Genomic DNA, 27,174 nt, shown 5'->3' with positions numbered 1-27,174 from the left:
ATTACATGACATCACAGAAATGGCAGGAGCAAATGGCAAGGAAGCAAGTGGACAGTATTGCTATAAGCCTCATCAATGAGGCAGCCAGCAGAGGCAGCTCATTGCAATAGTGCACTTTGAAGCCTTCCAGTGCAATCAGATACACGCTTACTTAGATGCAGGTCTCATTGAGTCTATGCACACACCATACATCTAAAGCACATTCCCACCTCCCAAGAATCATGGGGACTGGGGTTTGATAAGGGTGCTGGGAACTGTAGCTCTGTGAAGGGTAAGCTACAGTTCCCAGCACCCCCCTGCCTTCATTTATGATTACTCCCCAACCCAAGCAAGTGTGCACAGGACTGCAGCCTCAGAGTTTGGAGGATTTTTGAAAAATAAAAAGATACATCCTCTTCCCAATGCTAATAATAATTTACTTCTTCTTCCCTCCACTCCCCTTTCCGGAATTCTTTCCCCAGGGGCAGATGAATTGTTTTCAGGTAAGAATGTCACCCGTGCAATACAAAGCAAACTAGTCACCTGGGCTCTGTCCTCAGCTTCAGAGTGGGTTCCTCAGTTTGAGTGGAGGGGAAGCAAGGGGTGTGTGCCCTGGGAATTATGATCTGTGGATTCTCCAGAGCATGGGTTGGCAAACTAAGGCCCACGGGCTGGATCAGGCCCAATTGCCCTCTGGATCCGGCCTGCAGACAGTCCTGGAATTGGCTTGGATTGGTGTGATCATTCGGGCTGTGCCATTTTTTTTTGCATGGGGGGGGCACCATTTCCCCCCTCCCTCACACACACTGCGGCGGCACCTTCTCACCCCTCCTCCTGGCTTCTCCCCGCCCTGCAGAGGAAGGGAACTGGGCTTTGATTGGTGCCAGCCAATCCGAAGCCTCGCTGCCTACACGCTGAGGCGCAGCCCAGACTCGCCACCCGCCCGCTGGCCTCTCTGTCCATGGCCGCACTGTGGGCATCGTGATGGGCTGGAGCTTGGCATGCCTGCTGGCCCCGTGCCTGGCGCCTGGGAGAATTGGCCCAGAAAGGAGAGGTGCCGCCGCTGGCTCCCAACCGCAGGTGGGAGGAAACTGGTTTGCAAAAATGTATGTATTATGCAAAACTGCATATGAACATATATATTAGGAGACATTTGCACTATAAGCCTGATGAATTTTCCTGAGTGCTTTCCTTTCTCTGTTAAATCACAAAGCGATGTGTAAATGTGGAGAAGTGAACTTCAATTTCGGAAACAGAGAAACTGAAACTGACATATTCACAGTCATCCCTGCTACAACATCAGGAGGACCACAGGCTCAAATTCCTACAGTAGAGGTTGGGCATCCTAGTGTAGAAAGGTAGGGTGACCTAGTACTTTCAGGCAGTTAGAACCCAAACAGGTGTGATGTGGGAGATTTGTGATTGGCTTTCCTTAATCCTCTCTTTTAAAGCTGGTGTGGGGAGCCCTGATTTTGACAGAATGACATTGGGATCAAGCCTAATAGCTATGTGTGTGTGTGTGTGTGTGTGTGTGTGTGTGAGAGAGAGAGAGAGAGAGAGAGAGAGAGAGAGAGAGATGGAGGAAGGGAGGTTTAGAACATGAAAAAGGATGCTAAAATACATGCAACCTCCCATAGGTATTATTAAGAAAAGAAGGAAAAGAAAATAAGATAATCTGGCCATGTTTGCTTTAGCTCCCAGGAGCTAAAATATCACCAACCTTTGGCAAGGAAACAATCAAAGTGCACTTTTCCAGCTGTGTTGTGATCTATGCATTTCCGTGTTCTTCTTTCCTCTTCAAGTCTGTGGTCAACCAGTGTTGTCTGACCGAATTGTGGGCGGCCAAGCCTCGCAGATTGGAGCCTGGCCATGGCAGGTCAGTGTCGGTTGGAAGGGGAGGCATTTTTGCAGTGGGTCCCTCGTGGCACAACAGTGGGTTGTGTCAGCCGCTCACTGCTTTAGGTAAGTACCAGCAAGAAGGTAGTGACATTTCACCAGTGTGCTTCAGAAATGTCTCAGTCTTTCTGCATGATGGGGCCAGCCAGGGACGCGGACTTAGAAAAAATATTGCGGGGGCCCGGGAAAGCTCATGAATAATAAATAAGCTCATGAATATGCAAATAAAGTGGCTCCGGCCCTAAATAGGGCAAGCCACGCCCCCCCAGCCAGCCGATTGGCTGGCTGGGAGGTGTGGCCAGTCGGGATTCCCCTGTTCTCGCGGGATTTCCGGCAGTGCCTCCGATTAGGGCGCGCGGCTGGCTGGCTGGCGAAGGAGCAGGTGAGGAGGAGGCGGCGGGGGACGGCGGCGGCGCTCTGCTGAAAGGGCGCCCACCCGAGATTATTGGGGGGGCTGAGCCCCCCCCAAAATTTTTTTGAGGGGGCTCGAGCCCCCTCAAGCCCCATGGAGTCGGCGCCTATGGGGCCAGCTAGGCATGGCAACACGAGCAGTTGCATCAATATCATGTTAGAATGAAAAGCTGGTGAGTCCCCTGATTTGGACTGGGACTCTGGTGGTGGTGTGTGTGGCATTTAACTCTTTGGCGTTTAACCCTTTGACTCCCTGCTGACATCCCAGTCCGAATAAGGCCCTTTGCACCTGCTAATAACGCTAAAAAGGAACTTATTCAGTGCAAAGGCTAAAAGTGTGAAGGTGTCATGGCTATTATGGACCACTGTTGGCTTTGAATCACAGCCTGGAGGTTGCTGGATCCTGGGAAACCCACTTTTTAAATGCTATTTGACTGTTAGTCAACGACTCCATCCCTTGCTGCAGTATCACACCCCACTGCATTTTCTTTTTTGTTTCATTTCTGTTTCTCAGACTGAATCCTTTCTCAGACATCACCGTGACCTTGGGAGCATATCAACTTGCAAATAGAAGCTCCAAATCCCAGACCGTTCCTGTCGCCCAAGTAATCCGTAACACAGCATTTAATGGGACTGGGACAAGAGGGGACATTGCCTTATTGAGGCTCCAAAGACCCATGAACTATACCCCATACTTCCTCCCAGTGTGTGTGCCATTTCCTTCGTCTGTGTTCCCTGAGGGCATGGCGTGCTTTGTGACTGGATGGGGAAACATTGGATTTGATGGTGAGAGCCTGGTGAGAACATGGGGTTGGAGGTCAACCTGAAATGAATTCTGAAAGAGAGTAGCATGTTTTGGGAGGGTTTATCCTTTAGTCATGGGGATCCCTTGAGCCAGAAGTGGCTCACTGGTTACCACAGATGGCTATTCTAGCTTCTTGACAGAGTGGTTGCTTACTGGTAGAGAGAGGTAATGGATCTGCTGGTGTTTATGTAATTTCAACCTTCCCACACCTTGCCTCTCCCCCTCCTGGTGGCCACCACTGATAAGGCCTACTCTAACTGATGTGAGTCTAGTTGTTGTGAATGATGGTAGCTGTAAGAAGCCTTCTTCAGAGGGGGAAAGGTTTATATGTGAAGATATGCTGATTAGATACTCGCATCCTAAGCTGTTTACAGCTTTAAAGGTTAACACCAGTACTTTAACTTAGCCCCCGTAACTATTTGGAGGTAGCTGGTAAGGACATTAGAAAACTAGAATTGTATTCTCCCTGTGGCTGGCTCCAGAGAGTAGCCAGACCACCATGTTCCAGTAAGGCTTATCCCTTTTGTGTTGCCTGTTGACCCTTGACTACTGATTCCATCACCATGCAGATCTTTACAGTGCAACAGGTTTGTTAAGCAGAGTCATATAGAGACTCTTAATTCAGGCCTGCAGCAGAGTTTCTCCTTGGCCACCGGAAGAAAGGGAGAGGGCAGTCTTGAGGCAGGGTTGCACAGGGTTGCACATTCACCATGCCTGAATGCAACTCACTTTTCTTCTCCTTTGCATTCTTAGTACCACTTCCATCCCCTCAGAGGCTGCAAGAAGTCCAGGTCTCCCTCATAGATGTTGACAGATGCAACGAGATGTTCAATGTGCCCCCAACTGGGTCCAATCCTGTCAAAGACAACATGATTTGCGCTGGATATAAAGAAGGAGGAAAGGACGCTTGCCTGGTGAGCAATTTGACAGTTGTCTTGAATGGTTTCTTGATGTTTCCAGATGTTCCTGGCCTATTTCTCAGAGACTTCTACAGATGCTCAATAAGGTCTCTATGTGGTCAAGGAGCAGGCACTGAGATACTGGTTGCCTGGGGACAGATTTTGAGAGGCGTTATTATTCCCTGCTTCTGCTTGTTTGTTTCTAGGGTGATTCCGGGGGGCCCTTGGTCTGTGCCCAAAATGACTCCTGGTTCCTGGTTGGTATCGTGAGCTGGGGACAAGGCTGTGCAGTCCCGTACCGCCCCGGCGTCTACACCAGAGTCACGTCCTATGGCGATTGGCTGCAGCGTTACGTTCCTGGCCTGCGGTTTGGAATTGTGCCCATCGCTCTGGAGGGGGGAGGGAACCATTTCGGACTTTTCACTTCCACTCCTCTTGTCACTTTCTCTCTTTCCCTCCTCCTGCCTTTCTTGCAGTGGGAATTCTTGAGGTGAGGAGTTCCTTGCCAGCTTGCCGCTGTAGAATCAGTGCTGAATTTGGGTACATTGTAGGCAGCCCCAGGTTGTGGGGAACCTTTGGGCCTCAAGATGTTGCTGAATTACGACTCCCGCTGGCCATACTCACTGTGACTGATGGGAGTTGTAGTTCAGCAGCACCTGGAGGGCCAAATGTTTCCCACACCTGGTTTCCTGCTTGAAGGATGATTTGGGTTGCAGCTTGAAGATCAGTAGGGCAAAGCATTTCTGTCCCATAGTAAGTGAAGGGTAGGTGCCATAATTGTTCTGGTTCCTGGACAAAGTGCCCTAGAATTCTTTGCTTTCTGCCTTCTTGCATTGTGACAAGATCCTCTCATTTGAAAAGTAATAATGTAATCAGGTTTCTAGTCCAAATAGCAGTGATGACAAATGTGAAAGCACGTTGGCTATCCCAGGGGAAATCTCAGAAGCCAGGAAGGGGACTCACCCCCTGTTTGTGGGTCTTGCATGGGCTTCTGGTTGGCTATTGTGAGAAAAGAATGCTGGTCTGGATAGGCTAGTTCTCAAACTTTTTTCTCTGGACCACACCTCAGAATAAAATTTTCCTCATGCCAAGCTATATTTTAAAATGATAAGCAATACATTGTAAAACAAAAAGAAACAACTCCTAGCAGTACTTGATTTATAACATAGAACACAACTACTTTATGATATAATCATGGGAAATCTAGAAAATATAAAACAATGACTAATAATAATAATAATAAGTCACTTGTACCCTGATCATGTGACTGGGTTGCCCCAACCACTCTGGGCATCTTCCAATGGAACAGGAATCATTCTCAAAACATAATATTGATTTTCCTTGAATCTTCCTGCCACACTTGCCATCCTCTCCTTGTGAGGTTTGAAATCCAAAGAGCTAAGTCTTTTTGGGGGGCTGGGGTGGGGAATGGGACAATGGAAAGTTTATGTGTATATGTGTTGACACCGTGCTGAAATCTGTCATCCAATTTTTGGAAATATTTCTTTGTTGCAATAAAGGCCTCTGTTTATTTGCCTCATCGCAGGTTGCTTTCAAGTTACTTAATATTTCAGTGAGTTTGGGATTGAGCTTTCACCTTATCTTTGCGAGGGGACTGAAAGTAGTGTGTGTTCCCCTTGACACAGAAGGTCATCGAGTCCGACCCCCTGCAATGCAGGGATCTTTTGGCCCAAACCTTTGTGGGGTTTGAACCCACAAAACCGTGAGATTAAGAGTCTCATGATCTACCAACTGAGCTATCAGCCAGGCAAAAGAAAGCATCTGAGGATGGTGCAGAGAAGGTCTGAGCAGGGCTGTGGCTTGGAGAGAGTCCCGAGAGTCAGATAAAGGGGCAATACACCTACAATAAAACATGTTATTGACACAAGTGCATTCGTGGCAGATTTATTCTGCTTTATTAGTTCTTGGATGCTTCCCCAAAGCTACCACATTATTGCTGCCTGGTGGGGTTATAGCACAACAAAAATGGAATACTCCCCCCCCCCCCGCGCACTAGAGAACATGTATGGCACAAAATGTTGCAGGATTTCAGCAGGTAATTACAGGATATACCTTGATTGGAAATGAAGCAGTAGAATGTCCTCCCTCCCAAAAAAAGTTTTGCAGGAGCAAATATTATTGAAAGCATGATCACTTATGCAGGCATGAATATAAATACTCATGATGCATAATTAAAGGGTCATCTGGAGGGTTTTGCCCATGTGAATCAGGCCTGCATGCTTCCTCTTGAGTATGCCTTCCTTTGTTCGCAACAACACCATTTAGCCGTTCTACCATTGAGAAAATGGAATTTCCGCACAATGTAAGTTGCTGCGGTTTTTCATTTATTCCACAAAGAACTGGCACCAAGTTCGTATCCAGAAAAAGGCACACTAACAGGTATCCTGTTTTGTTTATTCAGGCTAACACAGCACAAGATGGATTTTTCCTTCCCTCCCTCTCTTGCCTTCGCTCCTGCCACTCTGCTTGGAGAAGCACCTTGTTTCTTGGAAGAGGGCCTTATATCTAGGAATCTAAGTTGACCAAACTCATATGAATATCACAGCAAAACCTGACCAAGCTGGGAGGGGGCAAAAGGCCAGTAAGGCGTGGTTACCTGGAGGGGACAGAAAGCGTAGTGGGTGGGCAGACAGGTTGGGTCACATTCTCCCAGGAGGCTGCCAGGAAGTGCCTGCCTGTTTCGTTGCACACCTAAGTTCTCGCAGAAGCAGAAGCAAACCTGGAGGGCTGTAGCTTTGAGGTTGCCCTGCTCCCCTGGAGGTGAGGCAGGGCCCTTCTGCACTATGAGAATCTTCCTCTCCTTTTTCTGCCTCTCTATGCCACCCCTGATACAGGGTAAGTCATTGTGTGTGTGTGTGCACGCGTGTGCATGTATCTAAGAATCTCTGGATAAAACTAAAGTGGGTGGTAGTTTCCATTGGGGTATCTGGGCTGTTTGGGAAGAGACAGAGGTGATAACAGGGAAGCTACTACTCCAGAGTTTTGCTTTAGAACATAAGAAAGGAGATGACACTAGAACTTTGTTGGTTAGAAAGTAGATTATCTTCCTCCCCCACATCTGCTTTGAAGACAAGTGATTACATAGGACTGTGTTTTCCATTCTGTGGAATCATGTCTCTGTGCAAATGATGTTCCATGCTAGATACTGTGCCCTTGCTGACTCCGCTCACCAGCCCCTTCTCATTCCTCTAGATTCACCCCATAGAGCTTCCCCTTCACACCCCATGCAGCTACTAAGTTTGCTCTTCACTTTCCCAACTTCATTTCCCAAGCCACTTCTCCCTTCTATTCTACAGCCCCACTTTGCACCCCGTTTTCACCTTCACCCCGTGTCCATATCTTCCTCTTTCTTTTGTGCAACCCCACTTGCCCACAATCCACTTGCAGGGTAATCTCCTGCATCTTCTACCTCTCTTTCATTACAAATACTGAACACCCTTTTCATTTTTTGTCCAACTATGAAGCCACCACCAGCTCCTATTCTTTAGACCCTTTCATGCCCTGGCATTCCGTTTCAACCCCATTTCCATGCCTTCTTCTCGCTCCTTTTTTGCACCCCCCTATGCACTTTCCATTTTCTCTTCTGCTCTCTCTACTTTGCTCAGCTCTCCCTTGTACACAGATCAACCCTATTTCCATGCCTCCTCATCTTCCCCATTCTGCAGCTGCTTTCATGCCAACACTTTATGCAGATATACAGTATGTTACAGTGGTACCTCGGGTTAAGAACTTAATTCGTTCTGGAGGTCCATTCTTAACCTGAAACTGTTCTTAACCTGAGGTACCACTTTACCTAATGGGGCCTCCTGCTGCTGCCATGCCACTGGAGCACAATTTCTGTTCTCATCCTGAAGCAAAGTTCTTAACCCAAGATACTATTTCTGGGTTAGCAAAGTCTGTAACCTGAAGCGTCTGTAACCCGAGGTACCACTGTACTGTAGATTCTTAACAGCAAGTACGTTGGCTTATTCTGCTAGAGAAGGCTAAACTCTGTTGATCAATGTTGTGTATATATATCTGTATATTGCTACAAAAGTTGGGTGCCACCCCCAATTTCTATTCAACTGTGCCAAGATTCTAGGAGGGTTCCAGACGCTCACCCAGGATCTGTGTTCCTTTGAGAATAAAGACGTGGCAGAGACTGTCGTAGCTTTAGGAAATATCCATATATTTACACTTGTGTTTGCTTGGAGGGAGTTCAGATCTTACAGGATGGTCATCTCAAGAGTGTTCCCCGCGTCTCCCCCAGCCTCCCTTCAGCCATCCTGCCAAAGATGGATCTCTGTCTTTGTTTCCCCCTTCTCGTTCCCAGCACACCTTGCTAAATGCACTCTTTTCCTGTCACATCACATGCACACCCTGTCACATTGCCAACCTCTGTCTGCTCAGGCCCAATGATTCCTCTTAGATGGGCCATCAACCCCTTTTGTCATGTTAACACCTCTTTCCCTAGTGGGGCGTTGGCTTGGAAAGGAAGCTTAACCTGTATTTTTCCACTGGCCTGGAATCTTAATATTAACAAGGTTCTGACATTCATTAATTTCTTGGGTTTAGGGGGTCTCTCCCTTCTGACTCATAACATCATGTCTATCTATCTATCTGTCTATCTATCTATGGGTGTCCACTTTGACTTCATCCCCAAAGGCTCATTCCTCCATTGTTTCCTGAGACAGACAGATGCCAACAATTTTTTCTCTAGTTAATAAAATATGTCTTCGAAATTACTACACTGAATCTGAACGGCATGTTGAAGACAACACATGGTATCAGGAGTAAAATACATTGTGTGAAACTTTTGAGGGCTATTCATCCTTTATTCTGTCACCTGAAGCAGCTGAGGAATGGCTTTTTGTTTCTCGTCTTTTCCTTCTCACTGTGCTCAAACAATGGCAGAAGTGTGAGGGGGTGGTGGTGGAGACCATCTGAGATGAAAATTGTGGTTTTAAACAATGGCAGAGGTTTGACTAAAGCAAGGATGGAGTAACACAGAGGGTTTTTATTAAAAAAGCAACAACCCCAAATCCCAGTTTTAACAAAGAGAAGTAGCAGAGATGTGTACTGTGTAAAGAGATGTGGAGATGTCATGGAAGGGATGGTCAGTTCCTGAGGAGTGGGAGGAGATCAAGGGTGTGGAGCTAGATGAAACAGAGGAGGGTCCAAGCAGGTGGTGGTGAAATTGGGGTCCCAAGAAATATCTGAGCCAGAGGCTGGGACTAGGATGAAGAGAGCCAGGAGCTGAATCTTGGGGAGGGTCCAAGCAGGTTGACAGAGAGGATTCTGCCCCTGTGTCACTGAGCATATCTAGTCAGGCATCTCCTAAACTTGAGCTATTGGCCACACTGAGGGTTGTGTCCACCCCACTCTTCAATTGGAAGAGACAGAAGGTGTGCCACTTCTTGGATCAGCATCTCTGCTTCTGCTCAGCCGTGTAATTTGCCTGCTGTGCCTTTTAACTATTGCCCTGCCTCATTAAAGATTTTTTGGGAAACAGAAGCCTAAGTTTAAATTCTTCAGTGAGGGTCAGGACAACAACACAGAAGCTTACATCACAGAGCTGTTGCCAACTCTTTCCTCTGTACTCAGAGGCAGTTTTAAAGTGCCACTCTCCCTGCCTCAGTGTCACCCCCTGCTCACTCTATTCTAACCTCAGCCATTGTTTGAAACTACCAATTCCCCACTCTGTTTTCTCCATCCCTGCTTTATTCAAACCTCTGGTGTTGTTTAAAACTGCCATTTCCCCATGTCCTTCCACTCCTGCTCTACTCTAACTTTTGCTGCTGTTTTAAACCACTGCTTCTGCACCCTCAGTGTTGTTCCCTTCTTACTCCCATGTCATGGCCGCTGCTCTTGTGCACCCCGCCATCTCCTTTGCTCCCCTCCCACACCCTGACGTCAAGCTATTCAGGTTTGTGATGAGGCACTACAAATCCTGCAATGGGGGCTGCACGATTTTATGTATACAGGAAGATAATTGGGTGGGATGACTGCTGACCTTCTTGGGAGGCAGTAGGGCCTAGCGATTTGGGCAGATGAGTTGGGAAATTGGGGGCTCCCCAGTACCATCTCCAGTGGTGGAATGGGAGTGGAAGGCTGTATGGATCTTTGACGTAATTGAATGTGTTTCCTTCTCCAGACTTCATACAGTTATTATGTGATAGAGATTAAAGATAAAGGTAAAGGTAAAGGGACCCCTGACCATTAGGTCTAGTTGTGACTGACTCTGGGGTTGTGGCACTCATCTCCCTTTATTGGCCGATGGAGCCGACGTACTGCTTCCGGGTCATGTGGCCAGCATGACTAAGCCGCTTCTGGCAAACCAGAGCAGCGCATGGAAACGCCGTTTACCTTCCCGCCGGAGCGGTACCAATTTATCTACTTGCACTTTGACGTGCTTTTGAACTGCTAGGTTGGCAGGAGCAGGGACAGAGCAATGGGAGCTCACCCCGTCGCGGGGATTCAAACCACTGACCTTCTGATCAGCAAGTCCTAGGCTCTGTGGTTTAACCCACAGCGCCACCCGCATCCGTGATAGAGATTACATAGGGCTAAAAGAGGTGGCATTTCAGCACTATTACAGGGCACACTCCTGCACAGGCTTCTCAGTTGTGTGTGAGTGACTGTGGGTCACGTCCCCCAGTTACCTGGAACCTTGTCTGTGTGAAGTTAACATTTCTGGAATGCATACAGATGTGTGCTTGTGTATATGGGGAAATATGGAATTAGGGGAGAGGATCAGGATTCCTGGGTTCATTCCCTAGCTTTGCAAGGGGAATGCTGTCAAGGAGTCAGCACTCCTGGCCTGGGGGTGGGCAACCAGAACTTTCTGGAAGCAGACTAGAGTGCAGTTTGCATAAGAGCAGGTGAGTATGGCTGCCAATTGAGCATTTTCTGGCTGGCTTGTCAGGCGTCTGGGCTGGCTGCCAGACTGCAAATGGGAAGCTCTAAGAAGAGAAAAGCTTTCTTGTTTAGTTTGCTTCCAGTTCTGGCTTCTTCCCCTGCTTGTTAGTTAATTCGTTAATTCGAAAACAATTTTCAACATGCATGCATTGTGCATGCAGGTACGCTGCGCAGAAGAAAGTTCACCTGGAAATTTTTTGGAAGTGTGTGTGCACTAGGAAGGCGCCATGTGCATGAAAAGGTCTTCCTGCCGGTGGCACCCAATATGTGGATATGTTGTCTTCCACTTTTCCAGTGTCCCACCACTATTTGAAGATTGTTCTTTCCTAGTGAACCATATGGGCAGACCCTCCCCACCCCCAACCCCCATAATGTCCCTGGGCACAATTTGTATGTCATGACATTGCATCATTTTTAGTGACATTCTGTTCCAGGAACATGGACAGGCTCCAAAGAGCAGCCAAGTTCCTGCTTGAAGAGGAGGAAAGCCTTTTGTTTACATATATATTAAAAAGGGGGGGGGGAGAAAATCCCATATATATATATATATATATATATATATATATATATATATATATGCTTTCGTAGATTTTCACGGGTACAGGAATGCAGGTTTTGGTGTCTTCGGGTGTCTTCCCGTGTAAGAGTTGGGGTGTCTAGGCGACGTTTCGACGAGGTCTCACTCGTCATCTTCAGGCTGGTGCTTTCGGCTTCTTGTTACTGGAACAGAGCAGGATCTCAGTGTTTTAGTTCCTATAAATACTGTTGAGGGGGTGTGGTGTATAGCCTCCAACGTTCTGGGCAGAGAGGAAGTTTCCAGGTTAGTGTGCCTTTTCTTCTTTTGTTCATTAATTACTTGAGGGATATATATATATATATATATATATATATATATATATATATATATAATTGCATTTTCAGTTTTACAAACAGTAACAAAAAAGAAATAAAATAAAACAGAATACAAACAATGTATCCCCTTTGACTTCCCTCCCCCCTTTTGTGCATCATTATGTTATTATTTTCCTTCTGCATCTTCTCAATAATTCCAGTTATTATAAACCCTTAATCAATCCATAATTCCATTTTTTTACTAAAAGATTTCTGTCAATCCAACTAATGCGTGTTTACAATAATTTTTCAGATATGTTATATACTTTACCAATTACTTATAATTTGATTCTTCCTGGTTCCTGATTCTTCCTGTAAGTTTTGCCATTTCAGCATAGTTCATTAGTTTTTTATCTGCCACTCTTCCTTGGTTGGGACTGTATCTTCTTTCAATCTATGAGCTAGCAAAGTCTAGGCAGCTGTGGTCGCATACATAAACACTTCCCTCTGGTATTCTTGGTTTCCTTGGACGGTTTAATGAGTCAGGAACTAACCAGACTTGCTTTTTTTAATGACAAAGCAGTTGCATGCTGTTTGATTGGGGAACCAGCACAGAGGGAGGGGATGTTTAACCCTTTCCTACTGTGTCATCGTCATGATCTAAATGGCTCCCACCAATTCCAAATGGATCCCTAGAAGGATAGACAAATACAGCAGCCTTTTCCCAGGGGCAACTGAGTAACAATGTGTATGCTAAGTGCCCCTCTCCCAGTGCCACTACTTCAGTCATATCAGAAGTCCCATGTAGCCTCTGTGAAGTACAAACCACTTTCTGGAGTGCCTGGTCATCACACTCCTGCTTCACATTTAGTTTGGTCTTTTGATCAAAAGTGTGGGATCTGTGACTGCAGTACATGGGTGGTATGTTTGCAATTCTTCAATACTGCTTGTCACATGCGCTAAGCACACCAACCTTTTGCAGAAAAATAAACTGCCTGAGGAGTTTACTCTGTTCGGGTCATTTACTCAGTTAATCCTCTTTAACACACTGAGTTTGCAGTGAGATCCTACTGTAAAAGTCCCCCCCCCATGCATTTAGGTATTTAGAGAAAGAATAAAAATTACCGTATTTTTCGCTCAATAGGACGCACTTTTTCCTCTCCAAAAATTAAGGGGAAATGTGTGTGCGTCATATAGAGCGAAAAATACGGAAATAAATGCCAGTCCCCCCATCGCCCCGTCTCCTCCACCTTGCAAAATCTGCTTGCCAACAGGTGTCCTGTCGAAACTGCACTTTGTAGTCAATGTGACTCCCTGACTGCCTGGTTAGTGTGTAAAAGCTCAATCAATTCTTACAAACAGTTGAGGGGATGGATCCGTGTCTGAACTCTCCAGACTGTAGGTGAGAGTTCATATGGTTCAATGCCCACTTGCATTGTGGGAATAAATGAATGTCTCTTCACACAGAAAGGGCAATGGTGGTAACCTAACCTTAACCATGAAACACCAAGGCTGTGTACACACAATACCTTTAAAACACATTTGAAACACATCGTTTGCTGGCCAGCCTTCGGCTCCACAGCAGAACGAGGTGGAAAATGGAGAGAAAGCCCTGGAATAAGGAAACTGCAATCAAATAACAATTTCAATAGGAGACTTGCAAACCTTTTTTTTTTTTAAATTTCCATTTGGAAAGAATGCTCTCACTGTTTGTGGGGACTAGGCCTAAGATAAGGAAACCGCAATTGCTCTGAATCAGAATCTCACAAGAGCCTATGTGGGGTAGATGTTAAGTACACAACAAGCATTCATATCTGAAGCGAGCTCTGTTGGAATTATGTGTTTTAAGAAGCTGTGCCCATAAAAAGGTGTGGCTTGGAATGCTCAAATGACTACCAGGCTCCCCCTGGGCTCCAAGAAATGGCAGGGTGGGGGAAAGAAAACAATCAGTGTATTACAAAGTGGTTATCATTTTGCAGCTTCCCCCCTGCCACACTGCCACAGGCAGTCCTAAGAATCTCAAGGCATACCTCACCAAAGAGAAGGATATGCTTTTGCAGGACATGACCTGATTTTTATTTGATTTGATGTCCTATTAGCACCCCACTTTTCCAACAACGTTAAGCTCAAAGCTGCTCACGATACTAACAAGAGAATTAAAAACTGGTAAAAATTACAATCATTGTAACCATATCAGAAACATATCAATACCAGCAAATATGAAGGAAAAGTATTGTAAGATTCTTTACCCCCCCATATTTAATCCCCTGCTAGCTAAATCTAATACATAGACTTGGATTTGATAATGGTTGGAGATGTATAAAGCAGATTTTATACTTCTGGAATTGTCCTCAAATATAAACTTGTTGAATACCTGTACAGACAACAGTATTGGAATCGTTAGGATGCCCTATACCTCTGGGACCTGAGGTACTTTTACTTGATTTTTAAAAAGATGTTATGTCAGAAAATGATCCTAAGTAAGTAAGGTTACTAAATAAGTAACCTTATTGCTGCTGCAAAGGTAATGACTGAAAAAAGGGAAATAGAATGATAAAAAACACACAACAGCATATAAAACACAACACCATATAAATAAAGCAAAAGGACAAATTAATCAGGCAACTAATACAATTTAATACAAATATATCGTGAGTCAAAATATCAGAAATGGCTGCTGAGCCCCAAACTGGGAGCCGTTAATTTGGGAAGGGGATTTGTTGCTCAGTTCAGCAACAGACTCCTGGGCAGCAAGACCTGCCATAGTTTTAAATCTCAACTTTGATTTCACCCTCAGTCAAAGAGCTCAATCACTTCTCTGTTGTTTTTGGAAGGCTGGGCAACAATATTACAACGGGGGTGGGTGTGTCAATATTGTAACAATATAATATGGGAGTAAATACAGAGATCACGAGTTGTTGGCATCCATTTGTCTCAAATGGTGCAACTTGGAGGGTGAAGTCAAACTGCTGGGAGGTTACAGTCCCTGCTGTGGCTGTAGAGACCAATGTGGGAGAGACATGTTTTGTTGTAGCTGGAGCAGGTGAAGGTGTCTGGTTGTGCTGCTGCAGATGCACCATTACGTTTCTTCTCTTCAAGTACTGCAGGGTTCCACTCCATTCCAATGCGTTTCAGATGACTAGCCACCTGAGGCAGCGCTGCCTTATGGCACAGATGCCCCCATGAACCTGGTGCCCCAAGTTGTCACCTGGGTTGTCTTGCCCCTGACTCACCATTGTTCCTTCAAGGACACCTTCTGTTTACCTTTTTCTTTTTTCAATGTTATGATTTTATTTGGTTTCCTCTTCCTGGTTCTTGTTTATACCCAAACAATCTGGTTCCCAAGCTTTGCCTCTGATGATGTCATTTAATCATTTTTCACTCAGGTGTCCTGAAACATGAAACTCAAAGCGGTAAGTATCTCTTTCATCTGGACCATGCGCAAAATGTACTGAACCGTGCACTAGATATGCTAAGCAATGTGTGTGCTCAGGCACTAATTTTATAATCTACAAGGAAATGTTCTCCCCTCTCCCCTGCAGAATTGTTAACATTGCTGTTGTTGTACTGACAGGGGTTAAGGCAAAGGCTGTGTACACACCATAAGCTATGTTCCATCAAAATTGTTGTAGTGGGTATATGATTTATCAAATTCTTTGTTGGGGATTTTGTGGAACACAGTCTTGTTTTTCTTTGATAATTGAGAAAGATTAGGAAAAAAATATCACATTCCAAAGAAAAATTGGGTAAAAAAATATTGCTTCTTTTGAACATTTCTCACCACTTTTCATTTTGGGAGGCCACTATGACCTTTTGCTTGCTGCCCAGTATCAGCCTTGCTGATTCAGGAAATTATGATTTAATCTGCGTTTCTCAGCTGTGCGTCAGTAATCTATATTTTTGAATTTTAATGCTAGCACTTTACGAAGTTTCATGGTATTAACTTCATTTATCTTATTTTCTGTAAAAAGATTCTGGTCTATGATATTTGACACAATACTGGAAATGGCAGGATATGCTTTATCCCCAAATTCTAAAACAATCCTTTGAGGATATTGATCATCAGTTAATACAAACTCTACTGACCATATCAAAACTATGTATTGCCAAACTTGCAAATGTACCACCACCCCAACTGGTACAGAATGGCTGAAGAATACTTGGGAAATAATACTGCCAATAAAGCAAATATATAATAGAACACTTTATAATAATTATCAAAACAACTTCCGTGAAATACAGTCTACACTTATAGAATTCTGGAATGACAAATTAGCTCACGATATATCTCCTTATAACTTCTTTACATTAATCTTATTTTCTATCTGTTTATTTCTCACTTTTCCTAATGCAACTTTGCTACTCATATTTTCTCTTCATTTTATTCTTAAAAAGATTAGCAAGAAAACAAGTCTCACTTGATTTTTCAGTGCTTGAAATCAGCATCTACATTTTTTAAATCAAATGTTGAAGCCTCCAACCTAAAATAATGAAATAAGGTACTTTGTTGCTCACTATTTTGTTCATCACTAGTTTTGCTTTTAAATATTGCTTACTATGTACTGAAGACTCAAACCTCCTGTTTCCTCTTTTCCTCTTTTATTTTTAGGAGATGTGGGAAATGGCACTCAGACAGGTAAGAGATCAGCAAAAACAGGTTCTCTCACTGAAAATCACAGGGTCATTGTAGCAGCACAGTGAAACTAGGGGGTGGTCTCTGAGGAATATAGCCTGGCCCTTGGCTTCTGTCCTTCATACTGGGAGTTTCCCCCTTTGCCTGGACATCTTGGGGAAGAGGTCAAAACCGAGATGTTTGTCAATTTCCTGCCAACTTCTCTTTCTCTCTGTTTTGCCAGTGTGTGGTCGGATGATGCCCCAAAACCGTATTGTGGGGGGAAACGATGCTTCTCGTGGGGATTGGCCGTGGCAAGTCAGCCTCCAATATAATGGACAGCATGCCTGTGGAGGGACCCTCATCAGTGCTGACTGGGTGCTGACAGCAGCCCACTGCTTCCCCAAGTGAGTAACAAGGAGACTGGCCTTGGAGTGTGTAATGGGAAAAATGAGTAGGCTAAAGATCTGACCTAGCATTTTCAAAGAACACAGAAGCAGGACTTGTGAGAGCCTGCCTTACACACCCTTTGGAGATAGTACAAGTCTGTCCCTGCGTGTTTAGTGTTCGTTTTCTTAAAAGCAAGTCACTAGCCCTCGTGGAGGAATAAGGAGAGGTAGAATTCCCCCTATTTGTTCTCTATGTAGTAACAGATATTTAAAGATATTAGGCCTCTGGAATTATGCTCTGGCTGTTTGGCAATGGTCCACTGCCATGTTAGGTCCTGTCCCCACAAAGTTTGCCTTCAGCAACTTTAAAAGAGCACCTGAAAAGGAGCTGTGCAAGGCAGAACTTCGTGGTGAGAAAGGCCTGCTCACAAGTGCAGATGTAAAAAGACCATGTTTTCAATTCTGCCCTTTATTTGTAACCTACAGCACTTTGTTATACTGCAGTTTGTCTTTACTCAAAACTATGCTATCTGTCCCTCTGCCCATTGTGGCAAAATTATTTAATTTACATAATTAATTACATAAATTATGTAATTTCTTTTGGAATTATCTGATATCCCTATTCACAAGTCTTCAATCCTGTCGTTCTCTGTTCTCTCCCTTGAGAAAACCCAGGAGCTTCAAGAGATAGCCTACTTGATATGTCAGGTCAGCTGAGCTTCTACCCCATTCCCCTCCCACCCCAAACACATAATTCCCCCCTCAGCTTTCTCTTGTATTTATTGTTGCCACTGGTCCGGCAGTGCCTGCTATCATCATTAATTAAATTTCTATCCCACCCTACATTGCAAAGTGACACGTGTATGATATTGTTCATGCACAACGTAAACCAAAGTAGCCGCCTCAGGTAAACAAACATGGTGACTAACTCTCTGTTTGTGTTACTGCTGCAAAACAGAACAGGGCTGTGGGGAGTGCCTCTGCCTCTACCACGGTGCTGCTCTTGTGTTTGGCTGCTGCTTTTGAAATAGGGAGCTTCCCCCCACATGGAGGCTCCCAATGTATATTTGAATCCTATGCCCAGGTATTCACTTGTACATGCAAGTGACCAACTGTGGTCACATTCACACTAGGTAAAAAAAAGGTAAAGGACTTCTGGACGGTTAAGTCCAGTCAAAGGCGACTATGGGGTTGTGGCACTCATCTTGTTTTCAGGCCACGGGAGCCAGCATTTGTCCACAGACAGCTTTCCAGGTCATGTGGCTAGCATGACTAAACTGCTTCTGGTGCAACAGAACACCGTGATGGAAGCCAGAGTGCATGGAAATGCCGTTTACCTTCCTGCCACAGCGGTACCTATTTATCTACTTGCACTGGTGTACTTTTGAACTGCTAGGTTGGCAGGAGCAGGGACTGAGCAATGGGAGCTCATTCCGTCATGGGATCCAAACCTCTGACCTTCTGATTGGCAAACCCAAGAGGCTCAGTGGTTTAGTCCACAGCGACACCTGTGTCCATAGCTGTCAACTTTCCCCTTTTTTAAAGGGAAATTCCCTTATTCTGAATAGGATTCCTTGCAAGAAAAGGGAAAAGTTGACAGCTATGCCCGCATCCCCTACATTCACACTATCCATTTAAAGCACTGTGATAATACTCAAAGCAGTCATAACTGATAATTTTTGAGTAAAGCTGGCAGAGGAACCTTTGGCTTCCAGATGTTGTGGAGCTACAACTCCCATAAGCCCCATCAAGCATGGTCAATGTCTAGGGATGATGGGGATTTTAGTTCAGAAACATCTGGAGGCCACAGTTTCCCCACATGTGGAGAACATTATATAATACACCCTCTTTTTAATTCAGAAACTACCCCACCCCATGACCTGACTCTTGTTTGTTTTTCCTAATAGGACATCAAAACTATCTCACTTCCAAGCAAACTTGGGGAACTACCAGCTCTTGAACCCAGAGCCCAATGCTAAGTGGTTGAAACTCTCCCAAGTGATTGTGAACAAGCACTATGCTGGAGATGGGACCAGTGGAGATATAGCTCTGGTTCAGTTGGAACATCCCATACGCTTCACCAAAAGCATCCTCCCAGCCTGTCTCCCAGATGCCAAGGTCCAGATCCCAAATGGCACCCTTTGTTGGGTGACGGGATGGGGAGCTCCACAATATGGAGGTGAGGTGCTGTAGCTCAGGGGCAGAGCAGCTGCTTTGATTGCAGAAAGTTCCAGTTTTAATCCCTGGCAAAGATCCTTACCTGAAACCCTGAAGACCTGCTGATGGTTAGCACGGAGCTGAACTTTAGTCTGACTCACTGTAAGGCATGTTTTCCAAACTGGGATAAAATGGTTCAGCTGCGTGGCAGTTTTGGAATGGATGTGGATTAAGATGCTCAGTGAGGTTCATGTTTGCTTTTAACCTGTATTTGAATAGGCTTTCTCCCCCACCCCTTTGTATATAAACCACGCTGGGACCTTCTTCTGCAGGGCAGTATAGAAATGTCTAGAATAAATAATAAATAAATAAACAGGAGTACAGAGAACACATGGTTCAGAAGGTCTGGGGATTTAAGGGGACAGATAACCACTGTAACCAATATTACCACTTGACTGGAAGTATGATGTTGTGAGATATAGCTGCTTGGAATAATCCAGATTCGTGTCTCTGAGGGTGAGATATTAAAAAAATACAAAAGAAATTGTTATTGTTAATAATAACAAATAATTTGGAGTTCACGTGGTGAAAAGGGCAGATAAGGAAGGGGCTTGATAGGGTCTGGATACTTAGAAGGTGCAAATTAAGGGGAACTGAGATGTGAATTACTTAATGAGGGATACCTTTAGCTGGGTGCCAATATGGTTCCCTCTAGATGTTTTGGACTACAACCCTCATCAGCCCCTGTTGTTGCAGCTAGATCCAAAACATTTGGACGGCACCAGGTTGGCAAAGACTGGGATAGAGAGAGCAGCTTAGACCAGAGTACTTAGCCATGACTGAGGTGAAAATAAAAGGTGAAATTAGTGGCAAGACATTTGAAATTCTGTTGCTGCGTGGTTAGATCAGAGATGGGCAACTTGTGGCCCTTTAGATGTTATCCTCCAACTCTCATCTGTGGCAAGGTTAGAAGCAAGTGTCCCACATTTTCCCAGTGCATTTTCCTACCACTTTCCACATCACAACAAGTCAGATCTTTTGGGTAAGTGGATTTGTTGTGTAAGACCTCCAATCAACTACATTGTGCGACCTGAATTTGCCAGTATATTTTTGAAACACCCACTATTGTTTTTGAGGTGGATTTGCATCCCTTTCCTCTTGCAGTATTTAATTTATTCTGAATTGCTTGATTTCTCATTCCTCCTCTTCTTCCATCCTTGCCATCTTATTTTTGCCTCAAGCTACCCTCCGGGCTCCCAAGACCCTGCAACAGCTCCAGGTGCCCTTGATAGACACAAGATCCTGTGATGCCATGTACCACATTGGCACTGGTATCCCCCCCAGTATCCGACAGATCCAGGATGACATGATCTGCGCTGGCTATGCCGAAGGAGAGAAAGATGCATGTTTGGTAAGAAAGGAGTACCAGTGGATATGCAAATGGCAGAGCAGCAGTGAGGGCATAGGGCAAGGATGAGAAACCTGAGTCCTTCCAGATGTGGTTGGATTTCTCCTAAACCCATTCTGTCTCACTTATTCCCTCTGCACCCTCCACTTACTAATAACCCTGTAACTGTGGGCCACAGCTGTGGCACAAAACCAATCAAATAAGATATTATATTTAACAAAAGCCTTTACATTTATTTATATCAAGATTAGAAAGTGAACAACCTTATCTGGTTTAAAATAGTACTGTATCTTTAAGTCAGTATACACTTTGTTAGCTTGTTACTGTCACTTTAAATATCAACACATTGTATCCAGCTATTAATGTTAAAGTGAGACAGCTTTAAGGATGCAATTGCCTCCCCCCTCCCCACACCCCAGTTAAGTCTCACCAACAGTCGTACTTTGGAAGTCGAACAGCTTAGTTCCTGAACGTTTTAGCTCCCAAACGCCGCAAACCCGGAAGTGACTGTTCCAGTTTGTGAACTATTTTTGGAACCTGAACGTCCAGTGTGGCTTCTGCGGCTTCTGATTGGCTGCAGGAGCTTCCTGCAGCCAATCAGAAGCTGTGCTTTGGTTTTTGAATGTTTTGGAAGTCAAATGGACTTCCGGAACGGATTCCGTTCGACTTCCAAGATACAACTGTAGTTGAGGACTCTGTTGGAAGCCTCTTCTCCGAACCCCTTACTGACTTATCAAAGTGTAGGTTTGTCTTGCTGTACTACTTGGAAATTTCGCCTCTGGGATTCCTCCTGCTCATCAGAAACCAACATTCCAGGTTGCTTCTCATTTCCCCCCGTCCGACAATTCTCCCCTTGCCTCTACAGCCTAAGACAAGCAATTCAGTCAGCCCAACAAGTATTTGGCCACCAAACTGCTCTACCTCGATCTTAGGTCTGCTTTCTTATTCCATGATCTTCATCCTCTGCTGTCTTCTTCTTCTGGCTGAACACCAAGCACCAACAACTCCAACTGTTCCTCTGCTGACCAGCACATGGCTTTATATATACTTCCTCTGTGTCCTCTAGTCCAGTCCCAGCCAATCAGAGTGTCCAGCTGAAAATTCTAAACCTGCACCCACCAATCAAAATCTGCAGGCATTCTATACTTCTTTTGCATACGGAGAATTCTAACACTAGCCTTTCTTCACAGTTGCCAGTTAAGGCTGCTGTTGGCAGCTAAACTGACTTTGGCCATACCAAGACAGAAAACTTCCCACCTAAAATACATTATAATCAGTGCTTTTATTCTAGAAAAAAAGGTGCTAGTACTGCGTACCCTTGAGTACACCCAGAAAAAAAGAACTGATTACAACGTATATTACAATACAAATGTATTGTACACATTACACAATGCTAATTGAAACCTGATTCAAATAAATAGGATTTCCCTCCATACATTCTCAAGAAATATGGCGAACCAGATGTCAGCCACTAGGGGGGAAATTGCTGTTACTAACTGTCGGGACTCCAAGGAGTTTTGTCGCTGTTGCTGTCACAACTACAAAACACATGGGCCCTATAGTGCAAAAATTTTGTTTGTGTGTAGGGGGATATTCAGGGAAACTTCGTGCTCCTTCCTAAAATTTGCTGAAAAATGTTCCAGTAGGAATATTTAGCTCAGCTTTCATTACACCTGCCTGGAAGTCCTTTAGCCTAACTCCCAAGGTAGGTTTAGCCTGGTTGTTGCTTCCTAGTGTGGAGGAGAGGATGTTCTGTCCATGCTCAGAGGCAACTTGGAAAAGGGACTTTTTTATTCTAGTTATACCTTTAGTAGGCACAAGACATAGGTGACAGAGTTCTTACCCAGGGAGATGGTTGTGTGTGCAAATGGAACGTCCTGGCAGTGGTTGGCTGGTAGCACCAGGCTCAACATAAAACAGATAAGGTCTGGAGCAAGGGCCATGTTACAAACTCTCACCAGCTGCTTTCCTTAACCTAGGGCGACTCCGGAGGTCCCTTGGTCTGTCAAGAGGATGGTGCTTGGTTTGTAGTGGGCATTGTGAGCTGGGGTGAAATGTGTGCCATCCCCAACCGCCCAGGTGTCTACACCCGTGTTGGCTTCTACGAGGACTGGATAAAGAGGCACTACGCAGGAGCTCAGTTCGGCCTCGTGAATGTCACTTATTACAGAGACGCTTCATCTGCGTTGGCCTCTACCCTTGTCCTCAAAGAGTTCCTGCTACTGCTCACTGCCTCCTGCCTCACTGCCATCCTTCTGACATAGAGGGATATGAGTGTGTTCCAATGTTTCCCTCACTCAGACGAAGTGTTATGGGATACAAACGAACAAAAACCCAGGTTATTTTCACAAAAAAGTGTCTGAAGATTACTGGTAGTTCAGTAGCTTCTGCTGTTCTATCATATACCTTGGGGATGTATCAGGAATGCAGTTCTGAGTGGATGGATTCTGGAATGTTCTGGAAAGTTCCATGTTTTGATGAAGAGAACAACAAGAAGGACAACGTCAGACTTTATGGACTTATAGAACATTGGAGGTGTGGGGAGCGATATTTTCTGGTGAGGGAGCAGGACTTCTTCACTTGGAACACTGCCCTCTAAGCTCTCCCCCTCTCCGCTGCTTAAAATATCCCTTACATTGGAACAGGGGTTCTTGCATCCTGCCCTAAAAGGTGCTAATTTTGTAACTGTTGACTATACATATGCACATTTGCACAGTCTATGCAGGCCACAACATTTCTTACTTCACGGAGTAGAATTTGAATTCTCTTATTGAAATCTCCTAACAGCTATGGCTGTTGGGGGGGAGCCCATGCATTAAAAGGAGGAAGTTGTGGGCTGTATGAGCAAAACACCCCTCACTGCCACCTCCATGCTCCCTGATGTCTGCGTCTTAATCAAACGTTTTATTCCTATAGTGATACAAATACACCATACATTTGAAGCAATAGGATACCTGGGACCTCTGTGAGGGGAATAGGGGTCTCCCAACAAATCTCAGCACCGTTAACAAACTACAGGTCCCAGGATTCCTTGGGGAGGGGGAAGCCATGACTGTTATAATGGGTATCATACTGCTTCAAATGTATGAATGTGAATGTGGCCAAAATGATCCTCTCTGTGAAAAGGGACCCTGATTGGGCCAGGGCCTCTCCTCACATAGAAGAGCACAATGCACATGCATCACTACACAAACAACATTCCTTCTGTTGTAGTTTGAGCACATGGATGCCGTGTGTGTGTGGTAGTGCTGTGTGGAGCATGCAGGGCTTATCAGCACAGCCTTTGAGTTCTTTTGACATGTGGAGGGAATCATGTGAACCCCCATAAACTGGTCCTAATCAGGGGAGTGACTGGAAGGTAGTTTTGTACAAGGGTGTGTGGTGTGGTGAGGGACAGAGATGACAACCTCCTCATGTGATTACAGTGGTACCTCGAGTTACAAACACCTCAGGTTACAAACGCTTCAGGTTACAAACTCTGCTAACCTGGAAGACTTACCTCGAGTTGAGAACTTTGCCCCAGGATGAGAACAGAAATCATGTGCTGGTGGCACAGTGGCAGCAAGAGACCCCATTAGCGAAAGTACACCTCGAGTTAAGAACAGTTTCAGGTTAAGAACGGACCTCTGGAACGAATGAAGTTCGTAACTAGAGGTACCACTGTAGTTTGGCCTCTTTCCCTCCTGCCCTATCCTGCCCTACGTTTTCCAGGGCAAAGATGGCCTCAGAATCCAAAACTCAGCAGCACGCCATCTTGCTACCCACTTCCTTCCCTCCGTCCTTCCGGAATTCACTGCTTTGTGGTGTGTGAAGAGTTGGGGATGGGTGAGGAAGGGTGTCATTTCAGCGTTTAGCAACTTGTGCCTAAAAGACTAGGGAGAAACACACACACCCCTACTTCCTTACATGACATATTTACTAGAAGGAAATTACAAAGCCTATGCCAGAGAGCCACATTCAGACCAAAGAGGCTAGTCCCCATGGTGCTTTGAAACGTCTTGCCACCAGCACCATATTGTTCGGCTTTTAGCTGGGCATTGCTGTGGTGCATTACCTCGTCTTATTTGTAGGGAACCAGAAAATAAGGAACCACTGCTGACTCCTATTTTGCTCCCACCATGGTATGTATCTTTCAAAACCTGTTACCCACTGCCACCTTATATCTGTAACATGCTGTTTACCAAACCTTTCAGTGTAATCCAGTGGCTGTGGTACTTTAGATGTGATACAAAAACCAAGCAAACAACTTTATCAGTAGTAAATACAAATAACAAGATGTTCTTTATTTATTATTAACTATAAAAGTAAAATAAGGCAAAAACTATGCCTAAATTGGTTACTGTTTCTCTGAGACTTGTGTTTTTTTATAAGGGTACTACTGTTATAAATGGCAGCTGCTTTCAAATACAGAAAGTTACTTATGAGTAATTTGTAATGCATAGTTCCTATTAAATTTATATGCCAGTTAGTCTCTCTTCTCACCACTGCAGGGCAGATAGGACTTCTGCTGGTTTCCTATGAACCAGGCATGCAGGCACTTCTCTCTTTGGTCAGCTTCAGAAGCCTCTCTGCTAATCTTTGTCTTAAGCCAGTGTTTCAGCTTCTGGAGGGCAAACTCAGTCTCAGACAATGATTCTTTGTGAAGTGTTAAAACTAGCCTATTTATGTTCCATCCCCACTGCAATTCAACCAGATTTGAGTGGCACATAATTCTCTCCCATCACCTGACTACTTTTCCTATCCAATGAGTGACCAAGGACTTCAAGCCAATCAAGAAAAACCCACTCTTTAGTGCTAAATTGGAGCAAATGTCAATCTGGAGAAAACCTGAATTCCCGGTTTGCTCTGACTAAGCACTAAAGAGCAGTTTTCCCTGGGGGTGGGGGGAAAGAGGAAGTGTGGATAAGCCCTAAGCAACCACCAGCCACCAATGGATACTTAGCATTTTAAACTTAACCATTCACATGACCCCCAAATGCACAATATTGTAAAAGGTGATTTCTCCACAATTGCAGAGACATTGCTGCTTTCTCACTGAAACACATGGCAAAAGATGTTTGTTGCTCATTGGGTAGTACAGATGTCTAGTGGTTGACAGCTGACTCATGGCACTTTATTGTTTCCAACCACTCTTCCCAATTTGTTGGAGTTCTGGTTGTAACTGAAAACACACCTGCCTTTTGACACCGCCTTTGTACGTTTTTAGGACACACCTAAATTCTGTGATTGTAAGTTGTTTTAAGCTATTTTTAAATATTGTGTTTTAATTGTTGTAACCCGCCCTGCTGCTGCAGTAGCAGCAACAACAACAACTTCCACATCCCAGCCCCCAACTCTGAAATCTACAAGTGAAAGAGGGAGTTTTTGCAGTGGATTTGATTTGATCACAGGCCAAATGTATTTTTATTTCCATACCACAGAGAGTATCGCTATACTACAAATATTGGTTTGATATCATTTGAGAGGGGTTCCCCGAAAACTCTAGTTTGGCTCAGGTACTGAGAATTGTCTCTTTGAAGCACCTCCTTGCCTGCCACCCAAACTAGGCATTGCCTGAGAGATGTGAGATGTCTCCCAGTATGTGTGCTCATAAATCTAAAGTTGTTGTGCAAGTTTGCCTGTTTGAGAAGAAGGAAGAAGTGGAGGCTGCTGGACAAGGGGCTGTGTGGCCTGAAGGGCTAACTTAACCCTTTCCTTTCTTGCATTTGCCAGTTCGTGGAACTGTGCACTTGTAGGTTATTTGCATGTATTACTCAATTAGTGTACTGTCTGTGTACCTTTATTTCTTTAGAGCTTTTGTACTAAGCTCTTCAGCCAAAAAGGCTCTCTTGAGTGGTTTATATACCACCCATTAGAACAAGACAGTTCCTGTCTACAGGCTTACACCTCCCCTTTTTTAAAAGACATACAAGGGAAAAGGGACAAGGAGGGAAGAGGGGAAAAAGCAAACTCAGGTACCAATTCCTAAATAACAGCTCATCTAATGACCAGATGGCATAGGAATAGTTCAGGGGAAGGAGGTGTGTGGAATGAGGCCTGCTTCTCATTTCTCCCACTGAGGCAGCCTGATGGAAAGGCTACCACTGGGTGGCACCTAAGTTAGTTCTTGGTATGAGCTTTCGTGTGCATGCACACTTCTTCAGATACACTGTATCTGAAGAAGTGTGCATGCACACGAAAGCTCATACCAAGAACTAACTTAGTTGGTCTTTTAGGTGCTACTGGAAGGAATTTTTTTTTATTTTTTAATTTTTTTATTTTGACTATGGCAGACCAACACGGCTACCTATCTGTAACTGGGTGGCAGTAGAGGGAGACGGTGCCCTATTGGAACAAATTTGAGTTTTCTCCAGATAGACGTTTGCTCCAATTTAGCACTAGAGAGAGTGGGTTTCCCCTGGGAAAGGAGCAGGATAAGGGGAAAACTGCTCAGATCCATACCTAGAAAGTGTGGGTCAAAGGGAAAACTGCTCATACCTGTGCTTTCTCAGCACGGGATGAGTGGAAGTATGAACGAGCCCTAAGTCCTACTTCCCATTTCTCCCACTGATGTAGCCTGATGGAAATAGCTGAGCTGTACACCAGGAGTAGGCAACCTAAGGCCCGAGGGCCAGATGTGGCCCAAGCACCTTCTCAATCCAGCCCGCAGATGGTCTGGCAATCAGCATGTTTTTACATGAGTAGAATATGTCCTTTTATTTAAAATGCATCTCTGAGTTATTTGTGGGGCATAGGAATTCGTTCATATTTTTTCCCCCAAAATATAGTCTGGCCCCCCACAAGGTGTGAGGGACAGTGGACGGGCTCATGGCTGAAAAAGGTTGCTGACCCTTGCTGTACACATTAGCAAGTGTACACAAATACTTGTA

General features: G+C 44.8%; 2 protein-coding genes and 1 long non-coding RNA gene across 4 annotated transcripts; 2 read left to right on the top strand and 1 right to left on the bottom strand.

Annotated features, from left to right (window-relative positions):
• Positions 1-467: 467 nt before the first annotated feature.
• LOC308571900 (serine protease 27-like) lies at positions 468-5,497 on the top strand (the record flags this gene model as incomplete). The annotated part of the gene is made up of 5 exons (XM_081167538.1): positions 468-482; positions 1,782-1,855; positions 2,801-3,072; positions 3,845-4,005; positions 4,197-5,497. 5 exons carry the CDS (start codon positions 468-470, stop codon positions 4,482-4,484), a joined length of 810 nt encoding a protein of 269 aa, XP_081023664.1. The 3' UTR covers positions 4,485-5,497.
• Positions 5,498-6,650: 1,153 nt separating this feature from the next.
• LOC308571891 (serine protease 27-like) lies at positions 6,651-24,649 on the top strand. 2 transcript variants are annotated; one of them, XM_081167510.1, is made up of 7 exons: positions 6,651-6,846; positions 15,126-15,152; positions 16,349-16,375; positions 16,596-16,758; positions 18,648-18,919; positions 20,139-20,308; positions 22,285-24,649. In XM_081167510.1, exons 1-7 carry the CDS (start codon positions 6,795-6,797, stop codon positions 22,567-22,569), a joined length of 996 nt encoding a protein of 331 aa, XP_081023636.1. In that variant the 5' UTR covers positions 6,651-6,794; the 3' UTR covers positions 22,570-24,649. The 2 variants fall into 2 exon arrangements, with proteins under 2 accessions (XP_081023636.1, XP_081023637.1); XM_081167511.1 differs by lacking the exons at positions 6,651-6,846; positions 15,126-15,152 and adding an exon at positions 16,152-16,238.
• Positions 14,357-22,277, bottom strand: LOC308571905. The gene is made up of 2 exons (XR_014001608.1): positions 21,227-22,277; positions 14,357-15,130 (listed from the first exon to the last, which is right to left on the bottom strand). It is a non-coding gene; the product is annotated as an uncharacterized lncRNA (long non-coding RNA).
• Positions 24,650-27,174: the final 2,525 nt, after the last annotated feature.

Source organism: Podarcis bocagei, assembly GCF_964188305.1.
Source record: "Podarcis bocagei genome assembly, chromosome: 13".
Taxonomy (NCBI): Eukaryota; Metazoa; Chordata; class Lepidosauria; order Squamata; family Lacertidae; genus Podarcis; species Podarcis bocagei.
Note: the sequence above shows the minus strand (reverse complement) of the source record. Positions and strands in the feature narration are given on the sequence as shown.

Excerpts from the sequence above, each read along its gene's own strand:
- LOC308571891 (XM_081167510.1), top strand. The coding sequence starts at position 6,795 with ATGAGAATCTTCCTCTCCTTTTTCTGCCTCTCTATGCCACCCCTGATA. Across the intron at positions 18,920-20,138 it reads GGGAGCTCCACAATATGGAG|CTACCCTCCGGGCTCCCAAG; the intron begins GTGAGGTGCTGT and ends TTTTGCCTCAAG. Across the intron at positions 20,309-22,284 it reads GAGAGAAAGATGCATGTTTG|GGCGACTCCGGAGGTCCCTT; the intron begins GTAAGAAAGGAG and ends TCCTTAACCTAG.